At 41.3% G+C, this 17,556-nt stretch overlaps 1 protein-coding gene across 1 annotated transcript; it reads left to right on the top strand.

The window, feature by feature from the left end:
- The first annotated feature begins 1,082 nt into the window (after positions 1 to 1,082).
- Positions 1,083 to 16,787, top strand: LOC149303509 (vomeronasal type-2 receptor 26-like). Its single transcript, XM_089480748.1, has 6 exons — positions 1,083 to 1,336; positions 3,077 to 3,368; positions 6,942 to 7,796; positions 10,056 to 10,283; positions 13,689 to 13,815; positions 15,877 to 16,787. The coding sequence occupies exons 1-6, from the start codon at positions 1,083 to 1,085 to the stop codon at positions 16,785 to 16,787; spliced, it is 2,667 nt and encodes an 888-aa protein (XP_089336874.1).
- Positions 16,788 to 17,556: the final 769 nt, after the last annotated feature.

Genomic DNA, 17,556 nt, shown 5'->3' on the forward strand with positions numbered 1-17,556 from the left:
CAGCAACATAATTCACATCATGGAACTGATGTTGCCCAGAAAATGAATTCTCTTCATTGTCCTGCTCTCCTGTTCTTATCCCCCCTATGCCAATAGCTAGCTTTTAAATGGTGAGTTCCTTGTGGCGAATGATCTTTCTTTGGTCTTTTTGTTAATGAGTACACAATGAAACAACTGACACCTTTAAATATGTTACAGCAAATTATTGGTAACCATAAACCAGACCAATTTTAATTGAAATGAAATTGATCTCCTGAAAGGGGTTGCAAATCAGCATGATACAAATACCAGCCATTATGCAAATACTACACAAGCTGCACAGTTCCTACTCCTAGGCTGTGACCTCATATTGCTCTGGATGACAATAGTCTGGACTCACAGGGCCACTAGCCACTCATTTCTTGCTTTTTAAAGAAGTAAACAAGACTAGATGGATTCCTTATTGTATTGTACAGAGTAAGAGCCACAGGACCTGTGTTATTCTACCTATGAACAGAAGAACAGAAGAAACCTATGCTAAACAACCACATGACACTTGCATTTTCTTCCTCAAAGAAAACAAGTTTTCATAGGATTGAGCAAAATACTTCTTAACTTTTGTCATGCATGATGCAACAACACTTAGGCACAACTCCTAAAAACAAAGGCCAACAAGAACCAAATGGTAATCATGACCTTGGGGAAACCCTCTTCTCCTCTGTCATTGTCAAAATTACAGTTTTCATTCTTTTACACAGAGGATTTCCAGGCTGCATTAGCAAAATCAAAAGTCAAACTACATAACTGCTTCTGTTAAAAACTATTATTTGCAACAACAACAACAACAACAACAACAAAACCCCTGTATAAAACTTGATTGCTTTCTTTTTCAGCAAAATTATAGTTATACAACTAGGTAAAAAGATTTTTTTAAAAAACAGAAGGATAATATATCACTATTAGAAGATAAAGTGAGGAGAATGAACAACCAAAACCAGTGAAGGGTACTTCTATACCGTACCCGGTACAGAAGCTATAACTGTGTAATGATGGAACCTGCATAATCTCAGAGAGACTGCAACAATAATGCTGTAGATGGAAACATGGGATTCAGTGTTGGAAGGAGAAGGTTTCTCAATGGTATCATTCTTGTGGCAGTATGCCGCCTTCTTCTGCTGTACAAACCACTTTTAATGAATTGCTCCATACCTGATGATCCCCTGCCTATTCCTCATGAATTTTACCAGCCAGGTGACTTCATTATTGGTGCAGTTGTTTCGCAGGTGGGCTTCTTCTATGATGAAGTGTCTTTCACAAGTCAGCCTACAGAGGAATTGTCCGAACTAACTATGTACAGGTAGTTTTTCTCTCTTTCTCCATTGCTTTCATGTGTCATTTACGTGAGATGACATTTATATATTTCTATCATTAAAATATATATTCCTGGAGCATATCAGCTTCACAAATCATGTTTTGATTTGTTTTTGTACAATTTGCTTTGCCTTGCTTCTATATTATAATGATAGATATAAACCACTTGTAAATTGTATTTGACTAACTTTGCTGTAATGAATGCATCCTAACCATTTTTCTACTGCTTCTATGAAACAACCAGATAACAGCTTATGATCTTTTTGTAATTTTCCTCAGTGCTGTGACCATGTTTTCTGAATGTCAAATGTTTCATTTCATATTACTATTTCAAAATAAACCATGTTTCATTGTTTTTGTTATATTTTAAACAGTTTCCCAAGTGTCTTGTTATCATGCATAGTGATAAATAGCAACCTGGTTTTATTGCTGAAATGCAAACATACTAGGGAGGTAACCAAAATCACTGGAAATATGTGCATAATACCTATTATCTAAATGGATGGATGGATGGATGGCTATCTAGCTAGATGATAGATAGATAGATAGATAGATAGATAGATAGATAGACAGAAATGCTCAGGTATTAAGATGTAGAATGACATCAGAAAGACTGCCAAAAGAAACAATATTGTAATAATAGGAGACTTTAAATACATTGATGATAAATGCATAAGCTAGTGAAAACAAAAAGCAGTTACAGGGTTACAGTGGAGTAATATGGTGGCTGTGTTTGCTAATGGCACTAAATAATTCAGAGTTTGTTGTTGCTGTGTGCCTTCAGTTTGCTTCTGACTTTTGATGATCCTAATAGGGACCTATTATGGTGCTGTCTTGGCATGTTTCTTCAAAGGGGGGGGGGGTTGCCATTGCCATCCTCTGAGGCTGAGAGTGTGTCACTTGCCAAGGTCATCCAGTGGGTTTACATGGCTGAGATGGGATTCAAACCCTGGTGTCCAAAGTCCTAGTCCAATGCTCAAACCACTACACCATGCTATAACCCAAATATTTAGGGTTGTAAGAACAGAAATGGATAGCAAAGGACTCCCAAAAAATCCCGGCAAAGTGGGAGAATGAGCAGGAAAATAAAAAAATTGAATTCAAAATAAGCAAGTGTAAGGTGATGCCTGTCTGTCTGTCTCTCTGTCTGTATTGTTTCCAGCATCAGAAAAATAGTTATTTGGATGGAGGGGACTGTGGAACTAATATCTTGCTGTTGAGCTCCTTCTAAATAACTGATTATACACTGTATGAACACAAGATTGTACTAGGTAAGCTTTTGGTCTTACCCAGCATAGATCTTCCTTTAAACATACATTTTTATGTCATTCTATATTTCTTGTTCCTAAAATACAAATACATAGATGCTGCCTTTGCTTAGCAGAGATTGAAACTACAACAACAAAAAACCCCGAACAATCAAACACTCTCATATAACATGTTCTGTTTTAGCATCTTCTTTAAATACAGTACATTGGCCAAAATACTATACATTACATAGGGCCACTTTGCTATTGTTATTTGTGTTCAAAGCACCTGACTGAAATAAACACAGATGAAGTTGATTAAATTCTAGAATGACCCAAAGATTACCTTGAAAAACATCTATTTCAGATGGTTTACTTTTTTTACAGTCTTCAACTACACTTTTATTCAGCATAATATGAGGCAAAGCTCAGCTTTGAAAAATTGTTGTTGGTAAAACAGCCTTCAATACCTCTTACAGATCAGTGCCTAAGAATTACCAGCACCTTCTGGCCTTGGCATTTGCTGTCAAAGAGATCAATGAGAATCCCAAATTTTTATCCAATCTGAGTCTGGGGTTCCACATTCTCAACAGCTACTATGCTGCAAGGATGACTTATAAAGCAACTTTGAGCCTATTTTCAACACCACAAAGGTTTGTCCCCAATTTCAGATGTCACAGCCAGAATATTCTGATTGCTCTTGTTGGAGGATGTATCTCTGAGATAACTGCCAATGTGGCCACCCTTTCAGCAAGGTACAAGACTCCACAGGTAAGTTGTATTCAAGAGGATTTTTCAACTTTGGCACACACTTTTTATTTCAGGAAAGCATTTGTTAAAGTTCTTTCAGATATTTTGGCAAGCAAATTGAAAATTCATCAATGGCTCCTCACGAATTTGGGTGCAAATGTTGAGTAGGGGTGACCAAGGCATTGGCGTCACTAGGGTTGGTGTCAGGCAATGCGGTGAGTCAACCTCCCATTGACCTCCTCCCATACCACACCATAGAGAAACCTTTGTTATTTTCCTTGTACTAATTTTACTCGTAAATCAGAATTCTTATATATCACTGAATGTAAAGGCAGTAATAGTGACATAAACAACTCCCCAAATTAAAGTTACACCTTTAAATTAAATTTAAATTTCTAAAGAAGGCTTTTTGTCAAGTTAACTCCAGGTTTAGAGCCAGTGTGGTATAGTGGTTTGAGTGTTGCATTAAAACTGTAGAGATCAGAGTCTGAATCCCCACTCAGCTATGAAAACTTCTTTTGGTACCTGGGGCAAGTCACACTCTCTCAGCCTCAGAGGAATGCAATGGTAAACCTCCTTTGATCAAATCTTGCCAAGAAATTCAAATAATAGGTTCACATTGGGGCAGCCATGAGTCACAGATGACTTGAAGGCACATAGCAACAATACACAATCCCAGTAAAAAAAACCTCCCCCCCCCCTCCAAGGGTGTAAGATACACTCAAGAAAGATAGTGAGTCCTCCCTATCTATGGATTCTTTATCCACAGATTCAAGCATCCATGGCTTGAAAATATTAAAAGAATACATACATTCCAAATGAAAACCTATATTTTGTCATTTTTAATAAGAAACACTATTATGCTATTCCAGTATATTATATTGCTATTAATGGGACTTGAACATCCATGGATTTTGGTATCCACTGGGGGGGGGGTGAGATCCTGTAACCACATCCCATCCAGGGATGTAGCCAAGGGGGGGGGTTTCTTGGGTTCCAGACTCCCCCTTCCATTAGAAAAATGGATGGTGTGTGCTACTGTGCCGCCGCACCCAAGCCCCATTACAATGGTGGCACTTAGTCTGGACCCCCCCTTCCTAAAATCCTAGCTATATCCCTGTCCCACCAGATACCAATGGTGCACAGCTAAAAGCACAGAATGGGAATTAAACACCATACCACTGGGAACCAGTGTGACACAGCCCAAAACTGATTAAGCTCCCAGGAAACAGTAGTCATAAAATGTAACCATGCTATGAGAGAAACAGTCACACAAAGGCCAAATGATACTAGGAGAACACAGATGGGAATTCTGCTGCAATTTCCATTATTCCTTACTGCTGGCATTGCAGGCTGGGTCTACTGGAGCTGCAGTTCAATGACTTCTGGAAGTCCACAATGCTAGCCTTCCTGAGGTCAGTGGTTGGCTTCTCCTTGCTGAGTTTCCTCAATACATGCAGACATATGGGTACTCTCCATGCAGGTCTGAGGGAAAAGCCAGGAAGCGGGTAGGCATGTGTCCCTGTGTGTGCAGAAGAATCTCTTTAAGAAAAAGCAAGGTATCCTCATGCATGCTTCTCCTTGCTGTGATTCTTGAACAGACACAAGCACATACAGACACACACAACTGGCTTTCACTGACAGACCTGCCTGGAGTGTGTGTGTGTGTCTCTGTGCATGTGCACCCACTGAAGAAACTCAGCAAGGAAGAGCAAGCTGCCCTCCTGCAGGCTTCTCCTTGCTGGGATTCTTCACACACACACACCTACCTCAGCATGGGTCAGAGGGGAAAGACACAACTAGCTTCCCCCTCAGACCTGCTGAGAGGAAGGATGCTTGCGTGCATGCATGTGCTGAAGAAATGCCACAAGAAAAAGGAGGTGGTCCCCCAGCAGCCTCTCTTCCCCTACCCCATCATGGGCTGCAACAGGCAGTGGGAAAGGAACATAGGAGCAAAAAGGGGAGAGCTCTGTTACCTTGCTTTCTTTTTGCACCTGGCCAGCACCCCGGGAAGAAGCTGCCTGATAGCAAGAACACACGGCCAGCAGCTGGAGGGGGGGCAGCGGCTGGGTGTCACCCAGTGAGGTCCACACTCCCCCACGCCCCTAGTGACGCTGCTGGACCAAGGGCTCGTGACTGGTCCAGATTCTCTTCATTTCATTAGCCATCAGTTGGTGGACATGGGTGGAACACGTAGCTAACCTATAGGTGACAAGGGCCAGAATACCACAAAAGAAATTCAAAATGTCCTTAACAGTATGGTGTAATAAGCTGAATGGAACAAAATTCAGTTCAAGAGAGGCAGTTTCAAAATTTCGATTTAGCATATACCAAATGAAAAGCATTACAGTGAAGAAAACTTGATTTAGCATTAGTGCATGGGAAAGGGATTTCTGGATCATTGCATTGGTCTGCAATGCAATGCCATTTTAAAAAGAAAATGAATGAAAGTGATATATTAGGCTGTAGTGACTGAATTATGAGATTGGGTCTAGATTTAGACATGCCAGAGAAGATGAATTGAAATCATTTATGTTTTTGTTAGAGTACATTCCATTGCTTTAAATGTTCTATTCTGAATACACTTGTCCCTCCACGTTTGCTGGGGTTAGTGGCACTGGACCCCTGTGAATGTGAAAAAAACACCAATAACAAAAACACTATGTTTTTACCTGAGAGAACACCTGCCAGACACTGACCATAGAATTGTGCTGGAGGAGCTACAAATGCCGAGTGAAGTGTTCTTTCTAGGAATCTCTAGGTTCTTCAGTGTGACTTTTCATTAAAGTTGACCATAGAGATGCACTGGAGGACCTAGATATTCCTAGAGAGAATATATTAATAAAATCCGTGAATAATCAGATCTGCAAAGGTCAAAGCCACAAATGTGGAGGGACATAAGAAGTTAGAGGGCCTCTTAATTTGGCACTGAACATATATAGTATACCACATCCACTTCTTGGGACCAGGGACGTAGCCAGGATTTTAGGAAGGGGGGGTCCAGACTAAGTGCCACCATCATAATGGGGCTTGGGTGCGGCGGCGCAGCAGCACGCACCATTCATTTTTCTAATGGAAGGGGGGGTCCGGACCCCAAGAACCCCCCCCCCCCTTGGCTACGTTCCTGCTGGGACCATATATGTCTGTCTGTTCATCCATCCATCCGTCTGTCTCTCTGCCAACGATTGCAGATTTTACTACAGAATGTAGTAAAACTAGGAATCTCATGTTAAATCCTTGGATCAGCATGGGAAACAAACTCTCTGCAGAAAAGAGGAAGGAACTGGATCTTGTTAAATAGATTAAAAACAGTCTTGGGTAGTGGGCCAATACATCAGTTTTGAAAAACATAAATGGAGAGGGCATGGATAGTAACTTATTAGTAAACAATAACAGAAACTTTTCACTAGGATAAGAAGCCTTTCTTTCACTGCAACTATGCCAAAAAGAAGCTGTGCAATTTATAGTTTACCAGTAAACTTGAATTTCCCACATGCGACAGGTGGCCTACACTGGCTCCTATAATGTTGTGATTTAAGACTTGCATATGATCTATCTGATTTTTTTAAAAATAAAATATACATTTGATTTCAGCTCACATATGGATCATTTCTGCCCCCACATCCTGCCAAACTTCATGTCCCTTTTTTGTATCAGATGGTCCCAAATGAAACCCACCAGTACAAAGGAGTTGTGACATTACTGCAGCATTTCAGATGGACATGGATTGGACTTTTTGCTGTGGATGATGACAAAGGAGACCTTTTTGTACGAACTATGGTGCCAATGCTTTCCCAGAATGGCATTTGTTGTGCCTTCATATACAGATTACCATACTGGGCTTATACAGAGGAGATGGCCGATTTAGTTTTTCAGCATGGGCAAAGCTATAACAACATTACTGAGGGAAAAGCCAATGTATTTTTTGTATATGGTGAAAACCCATCCTTTTATTCTTTAAGAATATTACTGTTTACAACAACTTTCTTGGCATCACCTCCACTGGGCAAAATGTGGATTGTTACTTCCCACTGGGATTTTGAATCACCGTCTATGCAAAAAGACTGGGATATAGAAACTTTCCATGGTTCCATATCTTTCACTGTCCACTCTAATCAGCCTAAAGGGTTCAAAGGATTTGCTCAATCAATTAAACCTTCTTGGACAAGAAGAGATGGTTTCATCCGGGGCTTTTGGGAAGGATCATTCAGTTGTTCTCTAGATTCCTCAAAGAGGGAGGGGGAAGAAAAGCCCTGCACTGGGGATGAAAACCTGGAGACTCTTCCTGGAACTTTGTTTGAAATGACCATGACTGGTCACAGCTACAGTGTCTACAATGCTGTCTATGCTATCGCACATGCATTGCATACTAGCAACAAGTCCATCTTGAAACAAAGAAGATTGGCGCATGGATGGAAATGGGCATTTCAAAATGTGCAGCCATGGCAGGTAATCTGAATTCAAAGTTTTTTCAAGACCTTGTTAATGTAGAAAAAGGAATCATAGAATCATAGAGCTGGAAGAGACCACAAGGGCCATCCAGTCCAGCCCCCTGCCATGCCGGAACTCAATATTAAAGTACCCCAAACAGATGGCCATCCAGTCTCTATTTAAAAACCTCCAAAGAAAGAGGCTCCACCACTCTCTGAGGAAGTGTGTTCCACTGTCGAACAGCTGTTACTGTCAGGAAGTTCCTCCTAATGTTGAGGTGGAATCTCTTTTCCTGTAACTTGGATCCATTGTTCCAGGTCCTATTCTCTGGAGCAGCAGAAAACAAGCTTGCTCCAGCCTCAATGTTGCAGCCCTTCAAATACTTATCTCTATCTGGCTTTGCTTCGTGAACGAAGATTCAGGAAGGACTCATCCCGCGCTTTGTACAAGCGTGTTGGTGACTAAAAAGGCCAATCCGGGATAAACAGGTCTGGTTGCAGAAAGCACAGTGGAAAGTCTCCTTGGGTGATGTTTCTGGGTTGCGGTTCTTTCTGGGTTGTCGTTTCTCTTCAAGATACAAGGTTGTCATATCACCTCTTAACTGTTTCTTGTCCCAGCTATACATATCCAGCTGCCTAAGTCTCTCCTCATAGGACATGGTTTCCAGATTCTTCACCATTTTGGTGGCCCTCCTCTGGTCACGCTCCAGTTTGTCATTGTCCTTTTTAATTGTGGTGCCCAGAATTGAACACAGCATTCCAGTTGGGGCTTGACCAAAGCAGAATACAATGACACTATTACTTCCCTTCCAGTATACTTCTATTGATGCAATCCAAAATCACATTGCCCTTTTTAACTGCGGCATCACACTGTTAACTCAAGTTAACTTGTGGCCTACTTGTACTCCCAGATCCCTTTCACATGTAGTTTCATTCAGCCAGGTGTCCCTCATCCTATATTTGTGCATTTCATTTTTCCACCCTAAGTGCAATACCTTACATTTCTCTGTGTTGAATTTCATTTTGTTAGCTTTGGCCCAGCTTTCTAGTCTATTCAGGTCATTTTGAATCTGGATCCTGTCCTCTGGGGTATTAGTTACTCCTCCTAATTTGATGTCATCTGTAAAGTTGATAAGTATGCATCCCAATTCTGTCATCCAAGTCATTGATAAAGATGTTGAATAGCACTGGGGCCAGAAAAGAACCACTGGTCACTTCTCTCTGGGATGAAAAGGAGCCATTGTTGAACACTCTTTGGGTTCAGTCGGTCAACCAATTACAAATTCATGTACAGTTACCTTGTCTAGCCCACATTTTACAAGCTTGTTTGCAAGAATGTTATGGGGAACCTTGTCAAAGGCCTTACTGAAATCAAGATATACTATATCCACAACATTCCCTTCATCTAACAAGATGGTAATTTTATCAAAAAAGAGATAAGATTTGTCTAGCATGACTTATTTCTCTGAAACCCATGTTGACTTTTTGTGATTATGGAATTGCCTTCTAGATGTTCACAGACTCTTTGTTTAATGATCTGCTCTAGAATCTTTCCTGGTATAGATGTCAGACTAACTGGAGAATTATATGCCAGGGATGTCTACACCTGTGAGGAGATCCAGGACATAAATCTTGGAAGCCAGGTGGAGAGTATCTGGATAAAAATTAAAGGGGAGGGAAATAAGTATGTTATTGTGGGAGTCTACTACTGACCAGCAAGTCAGATGGAGGAATAGGGCAATACTTTTCTAGAACAGATGACCACTCTCTCAGATAGAAGAGTGATGGGAGATTTCAACTATCCTGAAATTTGTTGGAAATCAAACTCAGTCAAAACATTAAAGTCTAGCAAATTCCTCACTTGCCTGGAAGACAATTTCATTGTCTGAAAGGTGGAAGAGGCAACAAGGGGATCAGCCATTTTAGATCTGATCCTAACCAAAAGGGATGACCTGGTTAATGAGGTGCAAGTGGTGGGATCCTTAGTGGTGGGAGTGATCATGTTCTCCTGGAATTTGTTATACAGTGGAAAGGAGACACCAGGCATATAGTCAGACATACATTTTAGGCTTTAGGAAAGCTGATTTCAACAAACTCAGGGAAATACTGGGGGTAATCCCGTGGTCAGGAATAGTAAAAGAAAAAGGAGTTCAGGATTGATGGGAGTTTTTCAAAAGGGAGATACTGAAGGCACAATTTCAAACTGTTCCAACAAGGAGGAAAAATAGAGGTGTCCAAAAGCTAATTTTCCCTTTCTTAATATTCTTTTACCATTTAGCTCCATCACTTTCTAAGTCGCATCTCATTCAACAACAGTGCTGGAGACACTGTGCACTTCAATGAAAACAGAGAAATAGTTGCAGGTTTTGACATTACAAACTGGCTGATGTTGCCCAATGGCTCAGTGGTTAGAGTCAAAGTTGGAAAACTGGATCTTCAGGCTCCCTCAGGCCAAGAATTAACCATTAATGAGGACCAAATTGTCTGGCATAACATCTTCAATCAGGTGAATCAAATATAGAGATCCATGACTGAGTAAGAGGAATGTTTTGTTTTGGTCACTTCAATCTCTCTCTTTTCTTCATTTTCTGAAATAGCTTGGATATCATCTTTAAAAAACAACAATGAAATCATGGCTTCTTTGTTTCTTTGTTAAAAAAATAATCAGTAAACAGAAATGAATAGGTCGAGACCATTTTGACTGCATCTGTACTGCCCAACTAATGAAGCTTGAACTGCTTGAACTGCTTGAACTGCTGGGATTTGTAGTTTTGTGAGATATTTAGCTTTCTCTGTCATATTTCTGGTTCCACAACACATTACAAATCCCAGGATTCCATAGGATGAAACCATGACATCAAACTGGATTATTTCTGCAGTGTATGCAGCTTGAAGGTTCTGGCTGATTTAGGGTTTTGGTGAGGGGAGGTAGAACTGTCTATAACCTCAGCTCCATCCCTCAGCTCTCCAAGTCTTGATAGGGAAAGCCAAAGTGACCTCTAATGTGGCCTGTCTACATAGGAGGCAATCCAACTCTTCTCCCTTCTACCATGCAAACAATGAGGGGAAAAAGTATAGTCAATAAACGTATGATGAAAATCCATGGACTTCATGATGTTATGGAGGGTGGAAATACCTTTATATTTGGGATGAACAATCAGTGGCCCTTTAGACGCTGGGGTACAACTTTCAACATCTGTTTTGAATGCTTATATTCTGTTAAGGAACACTGAATGATGTTATAATGTAACTGAATGGACTAGATCTGTCGCTTATTTGTTATTGTTGTTAACTGCCCTTGAGTCGATCTTGACTCATGGCGACCATATGGATGAGATATCTCCAAGACCCTTTGTCCTCCACTGCTCTGCTAAATTCCTGCAAACCCATACCCATGACCTCCTTAATAGAGTCCATCCATCTAGCATGTGGCCTTCCTCTCTTCCTACTTCCCTTCATTTTTTCCAGCATTATTGTCTTTTCTAATGGTTCCTTCCTTTTCATGGTGTGTTCGAAGTACAACAGTCTCAGTTTGATCATCTTGGATTCCAGGGAGGTTTCTGGCTTGATCTGCTATAGGATCCATTTGTTTGTCCTTTTGGCTGTCCATGGGATCCTCAGCACTCTTCTCCAGCACCACATCTCAAATCAATAGACTTTCTTCTTATCTTCTTTCTTAACTGTCCAGCTTTTACATCCATACATGGTACAGTGTGCCCGCATTATACGCGGGCACGCTTTACGTGGACTTGAGTGTACGCACTCAAGCCACGGGGAGCGCGTGGGGCATGCGGGGCGGTGCGTCCCATTCAAATGAATGGGGCGCGCACCCGTGGCGCCCCACATGCTCCTGCGCCACCGCACCACCATGCACGAGCCCCATTCAAATGAATGGAGCTTGAGTATTCCCAATGGTCATTATTTTTGTTTTCTTTATGTTCAACATTAAGCCTGCCTTTGTACCTTCTTTTTTATCTTCCTTTGTAGGTGTTCCCGGGCTGTGAGGTTTTCTGCTAGTACTATGGTGTCATCTGCATATCTTAGATTGTTGACACTCATCCCTCCTATTTTCATTCCTCCTTCTTCTGTGTCAAAGCCTGCTTTTCTTATAAAATGTTCTGCATACAAGTTGAACAGATAGGGTGCAAGGCTACAGCCTTGTCTGACCCCTTTGCCAATTGGGAACCCTTCTGTTTCTCTGTGTTCTGTTCTTACAGTAGCCTCTTGAACTAAGTACAGATTCCTCATCAGGACTATCAGATGTGTTCGCACTCCCGTGTCTTTAAAGGCATTCCACAGCCTTTCATGATCTATGCAGTCAAAGGCTTTGCTATAATCAATAAAGCACATGCTGATTTTCTTTTGGAATTTCCTCATGCGCTCCATTAGCCATCGTATATTTGCAATGGTCTCTAGTGCCTCTTCCTTTCCTGAATCCCACTTGAACCTCTGGGAATTCTCTCTCCATGTATGGTTGGAGTCTATATTGCAGAATTTTGAGCATGATTTTGCTTGCATGGGAGATCAGTGCTATGGTCCTATAGTTGCTTCAGTCTCTTGTGTCTCCCTTTTTGTGGATGGGGATTTATACTGATCACTTCCAATCTGTTGACCATCATTTTGTTTTCCATATCTGTTGACATATGTGGGTTAGCACTAGAGTTTACTCTGTCAATGTGGATTGCAGCAGTTCAATTGGAATATCATCTGTTCCTGGTGATTTGTTTTTCACTATTTCTCTTATTGCAGTTTCCACCTCACTTTTTAGAGTTTAGGGTTCATCTTCATATGTCTTTTAGTTCCATGTGTCCTTCATTTTGTCATCTCATATTAATTATTATTAATTAATAATAATAATAATAGATTTTATTTTTATCTGCTTTTCCGTGATGATCAAAGCGGCTTACAGATTAAAATTCAACATAAAAATACATACATATCAATAAAAACAATGTAAATATATCATATTAAAAACTGTTACACAGCCAGCTTGGATGAATTGATCCAAAAACATTGCGAAAATCGTTACACAATAGAGGGAGAGGGCATAATATCACATCTCATGGGGGGAAAGTTTGGTGAAAGAAAAAGGTCTTAAGGTTCTTTCTGAAAAGATCGAGGGAGGTGGTGGAACGGAGCTCGTCGGGAAGGTTGTTCCACATTTTTGGGGCCGAGATGGAAAAGGCCCTTTGCGAGGTCACCGCATATTGCGCAGTTGGGACCTTCAGCAGATTCTTCTTGGCTGACCTAAGTGTGCGGGGCGAATTATATGGGGGGAGGCGGTCCTCCAAGTACCCTGGGTCCAAACCATTTAGGGCTTTATAGGTAATTACCAACACCTTGTATTGGGCCCGGAAGCGAATAGGCAGCCAATGGAGATCTTTTAGGATAGGTGTTATATGGTCTGCCCTGGAACATCCAGCGACCAATCTCGCAGCCATGTTCTGCACTAATTGAAGCTTCCGGGTTTGGTACAAGGGTTGCCCCATGTAGAGCGCATTACAGAAATCCAATCGAGAGGTTACCAGAGCGTGCACTACAGTTTCAAGGTCCCCCCAGTCCAGGCAGGGTAGCAGCTGGCATATCAGCCGAAGCTGATAACAAGTGCTTCTGACCGTTGCATCCACCTGAGATGTCAGTTGGAGCGACGAGTCCAGAAGCACTCCCAAGCTGCGAACTGAGTCCTTCAGGGGGAGCGTGACCCCATTCAGGACATACTAATGCATCCTTACAGTTGGTATGGAAGGGAGTAAGTTTCAATCTTACCTCACATTTGAAAGAGTGTCTGAAGTATTTTCCCCCTTAACTCTGGCTGGGCAAAAATTTGCATCTTTCATATTGTCACTCATGAGACCAACTGCTACTTAGACACTATTTCATTTTTACAGTTGTTCCCCATGTTTATGTACAGGTTCTACCCCTTTCTGTGTGTAATGACAACTGTTATCCTGGCTACATGAGGAAAAAGAAGGAGGGACAAGCATTTTGTTGCTATGATTGTGCTCCATGTCAAGAAGGGACAATATCTAATCAGAAAGGTAGGATGTTTACTGCAGAAAGATATATTTAAAAAATCTGCACAAAAATATACCGCCCCCATTTCTGCTGTGCACTAATATTCTCAAGCTTGACTTCATCCCACACATCTGCCCTTCTCTTTCTCTTACTCAAGAAGCCATAGGTAGTGGACCCCATCTTTTCCATCTTGTAACTGGCTTCACTGAAGACAGTGTTGAAGCTTCCAAATACCATAGAGTCCCAGTTCCAGGATAAGGAATGTTATGATGTTTTCTAAAAACAGAGAGCGAATGGCAGAGAAAAAAGAAGAGCCACTTTCGGTATGGCTAGATTGGCATTCACTAAGCTATGGAAGTTTAAGATGCCAATACTATTAACTCAGGATGATATTTCTTAAGATCTGGAATCAGTGAGACATGTAACAAATGGAGAAAAGTGATGTCTGTACTTACTTTTTTCTATGAAGATGGTCAGTTCAGAAATATCAAAGAGATATATACAGCCTAAGATACATGAGACATTTTTTCATACTTCTCATTAATAATCTTTTGGATTGATGTTAATGACTTCATTTATGAAACAAATGTTTGACTGGTAGGATCCACAGTTGATAAAATTTGCTTCATATCAAGTTACATGTAAAATTGTTCAAAGCTATCAACACTTATCTCTGTCTGTCTGTCTGTCTGTCTGTCTGTCTGTCAAGCAATCATTCATCTGTTTGAAAACCTGTCCTGAACTTGTACAAAAATGAATAGCTGCAGGAACACCAATCTAATTCTAAATATCCTGTTTGTTCAAAATTGATTGACAAATGTACTTTCTAGAGAAAGAAATACAGAAGTCCAGAGTGTCATCAGGGAGAGATACCTGAAACAAAATGTGAACACAGTCTTGATTTGAAGTTATTAGATGTCATCCTACGTTTGGTTTCTTTGTGATCCAAATTGCCTTGCTGTTCATTGTAAAGCACAATGGACGAAGATGCTAGATTATAATTTAGGAAGAGTTCATAGTGATCAGAGCATCAAAATGCTCTACTATCCAGATTCTGACTACACTCAGACCCTGGAGCTTCAGAAAGATTGTCCTGTCATGTGCTGTCAGAGCATGCTTGGGGACAAAAGTCTCCAATGCCAAATAAAAACATTTCATTATTAAAGCCAGCTGCAGCTATAAAAGCAGCAAAAACAGCAACAACATTTGCCAAATGCAAAGCACTGCACACATATTTTGCAGCTAATTGAAATATAGGTCTAGACTTTGTCCTAAGTTACTGTTTTGGGTAAAAATAGATTCCAAAGTAAATGGTTGATGTTTTGCCAAGACGGGATAAAGGTTTAAATACTAAGTACAGAAGAGTTGGTCACTTGCTTAGGACTGTTCTTTCAGAAGTAAACTTTCAGAAGTAAAGGATATCATAGAATCATAGAATCATAGAATCGTAGAGTTGGAAGAGACCACTAGGGCCATCCAGTCCAACCCCCTGCCATGCAGGAAATCCAAATCAAAGCATCCCTGACAGATGGCCATCCAGCCTCTGTTTAAAGACCTCCAAGGAAGGAGACTCTATCACCTTCCGAGGAAGTGCATTCCACTGTCGAACAGCCCTTACTGTCAGGAAGTTCCTCCTAATGTTGAGGTGGAATCTCTTTTCCTGTAGCTTGCATCCATTGTTCTGGGTCCTGTTCTCTGGAGCAGCAGAAAACAAGCTTGCTCCCTCCTCAATATGACATCCTTTCAAATATTTAAACAGGGCTATCATATCACCTCTTAACCTTCTTTTCTCCAGGCTAAACATCCCCAGCTCCCTTAGTCGTTCCTCATAGGACATGGTTTCCAGACCCTTCACCATTTTTGTCGTCCTCCTTTGGACACGCTCCAGTTTCTCAATGTCCTTTCTGAATTGTGGCACCCAGAACTGGACACAATATTCTAGGTGGGGCCTGACCAAAGCAGAATACAGTGGCACTATTACTTCTCTTGATCTAGAATACATTCTCCATATACATTGTGAAATACTCTCAAGTACATATTACTCAACATTTTGAAATATTTAATTAATTCTTCCTTTCTTTCAGATATGAATGCCTGTGTAACATGTCCAGAAGATCAATATCCTAACAAAGACAAAACTCAGTGCATTCCAAGGGTTGTAAGCTATCTTTCTTACAAAGAAGCCTTAGGAACCATCTTAGCTACCCTTGCTATTTCTCTTGTTTTCATTACAATCTTGTTGCTTCGGATGTTTCTGAAGCACAAAGACACTCCCATTGTCAGAGCAAACAATCGGAGCATCACCTATGTTCTCCTCATCTCCCTCCTCCTTTGCTTTGCATGTGCTTTGCTGTTCATTGGACAGCCTGGGAAGGTGACCTGCCTTCTCCGCCAAACAGTTTTTGGCCTTGTCTTCTCTGTAGCCATTTCTAGCATTTTGGCAAAGACAATCATGGTGGTTCTGGCATTTATGGCTACCAAACCAGGATCCAGGATGAGGACCTGGGTGGGGAAAAGAATGGCAGTCTTGATTGTTCTTCCCTGCTCCTTTATTCAGGCAGGGATTTGTGTAGCTTGGCTAAGTACATCGCCTCCATTCCCACATGTGGACATGCACTCACTGGATGGAAAAATCATTCTCGAATGTAATGAGGGCTCAGCCTCCATGTTTTATTGTGTCTTAGGCTATTTAGCCTTTTTGGCCATTGTTAGCTTCTTCGTGGCTTTCCTAGCCAGGAAATTACCAGACAGTTTCAATGAAGCCAAATTTATCACTTTTAGTATGCTGGTGTTTTGCAGTGTGTGGGTGTCCTTTGTTCCAGCCTACCTGAGCACCAAAGGAAAGTACATGGTGGCTGTGGAGATCTTCTCCATATTGTCCTCTAGTGCAGGTTTACTAGCTTTCATCTTTTTCCCCAAATGCTATATTATTATTTTGAAGCCTGAGCTGAACAGCAGAGATCAGCTCAGGAGAATCAGACATGAAAGAACATAGTTTTCTCCTCCATTTTGAATTGCATCTTTACCACAAATGTTTAATGCTAAGGTTGGTGGATACAACTCGCCTTTAATCTCTCATGCATCTTAAACCTACTCACATTCTACACTCCCTGATGCCATCTGACAGAGGAACATACAGATTTCTGATTCTATGATTTAATATTTACTTATGTACCGTGGGAAATAAACCTTTTGTGATAAGTTTGGCTCACTTACTGAACCTCCTTTGCATGTGTATTTATTGAACCAGGTTTTCACAAACAGTGGTGTCTATGCATTCTGATGTTAGTTTAGGCTTTTACAACTGTGGGAAAAGTAGTGACATTATCAGCTGGAAAGAATCTGATGAGAGTCTTCATAGTTTGGGACTTAGGGGCTGTACAAACCGAGTTGAAGCACCAGCAAGGGGGCAGCATGGGGATGTGGTGCCACATGCACCGATGCTGCCCCCGTGCTAGTGTCACACTGCCCAACTGCCCACCTGAACAGTGGGTGGCATCACGGCACTCCTTTGGCATGGTGTTTGCACACTGCATGCTGAAAGGAGCACCGAAAAGTGCCACAGCAGTGGTAAGGGTGTTTTTTTGCCAGCTCTAAAAAGAGCAGCACTTTGCTGTTTCTTTTACAGTCGGCAAAGCACCAGATTGGGGCTGCAATGTGCAGTTGCTGTGCCCCCAATCTGGCACTGAAAGGGACTCAGGGTGCTGCTCTATCGGGGTGGTCTGTAGAGCCCCCATGTTTATGCAAACCCTGCACAAAAAAAT

The sequence above is a fragment of the Sceloporus occidentalis genome, unplaced genomic scaffold (assembly GCF_023333645.1).
Source record: "Sceloporus occidentalis isolate IW3139 unplaced genomic scaffold, rSceOcc1.0.p SCAF_14, whole genome shotgun sequence".
Taxonomy (NCBI): Eukaryota; Metazoa; Chordata; class Lepidosauria; order Squamata; family Phrynosomatidae; genus Sceloporus; species Sceloporus occidentalis.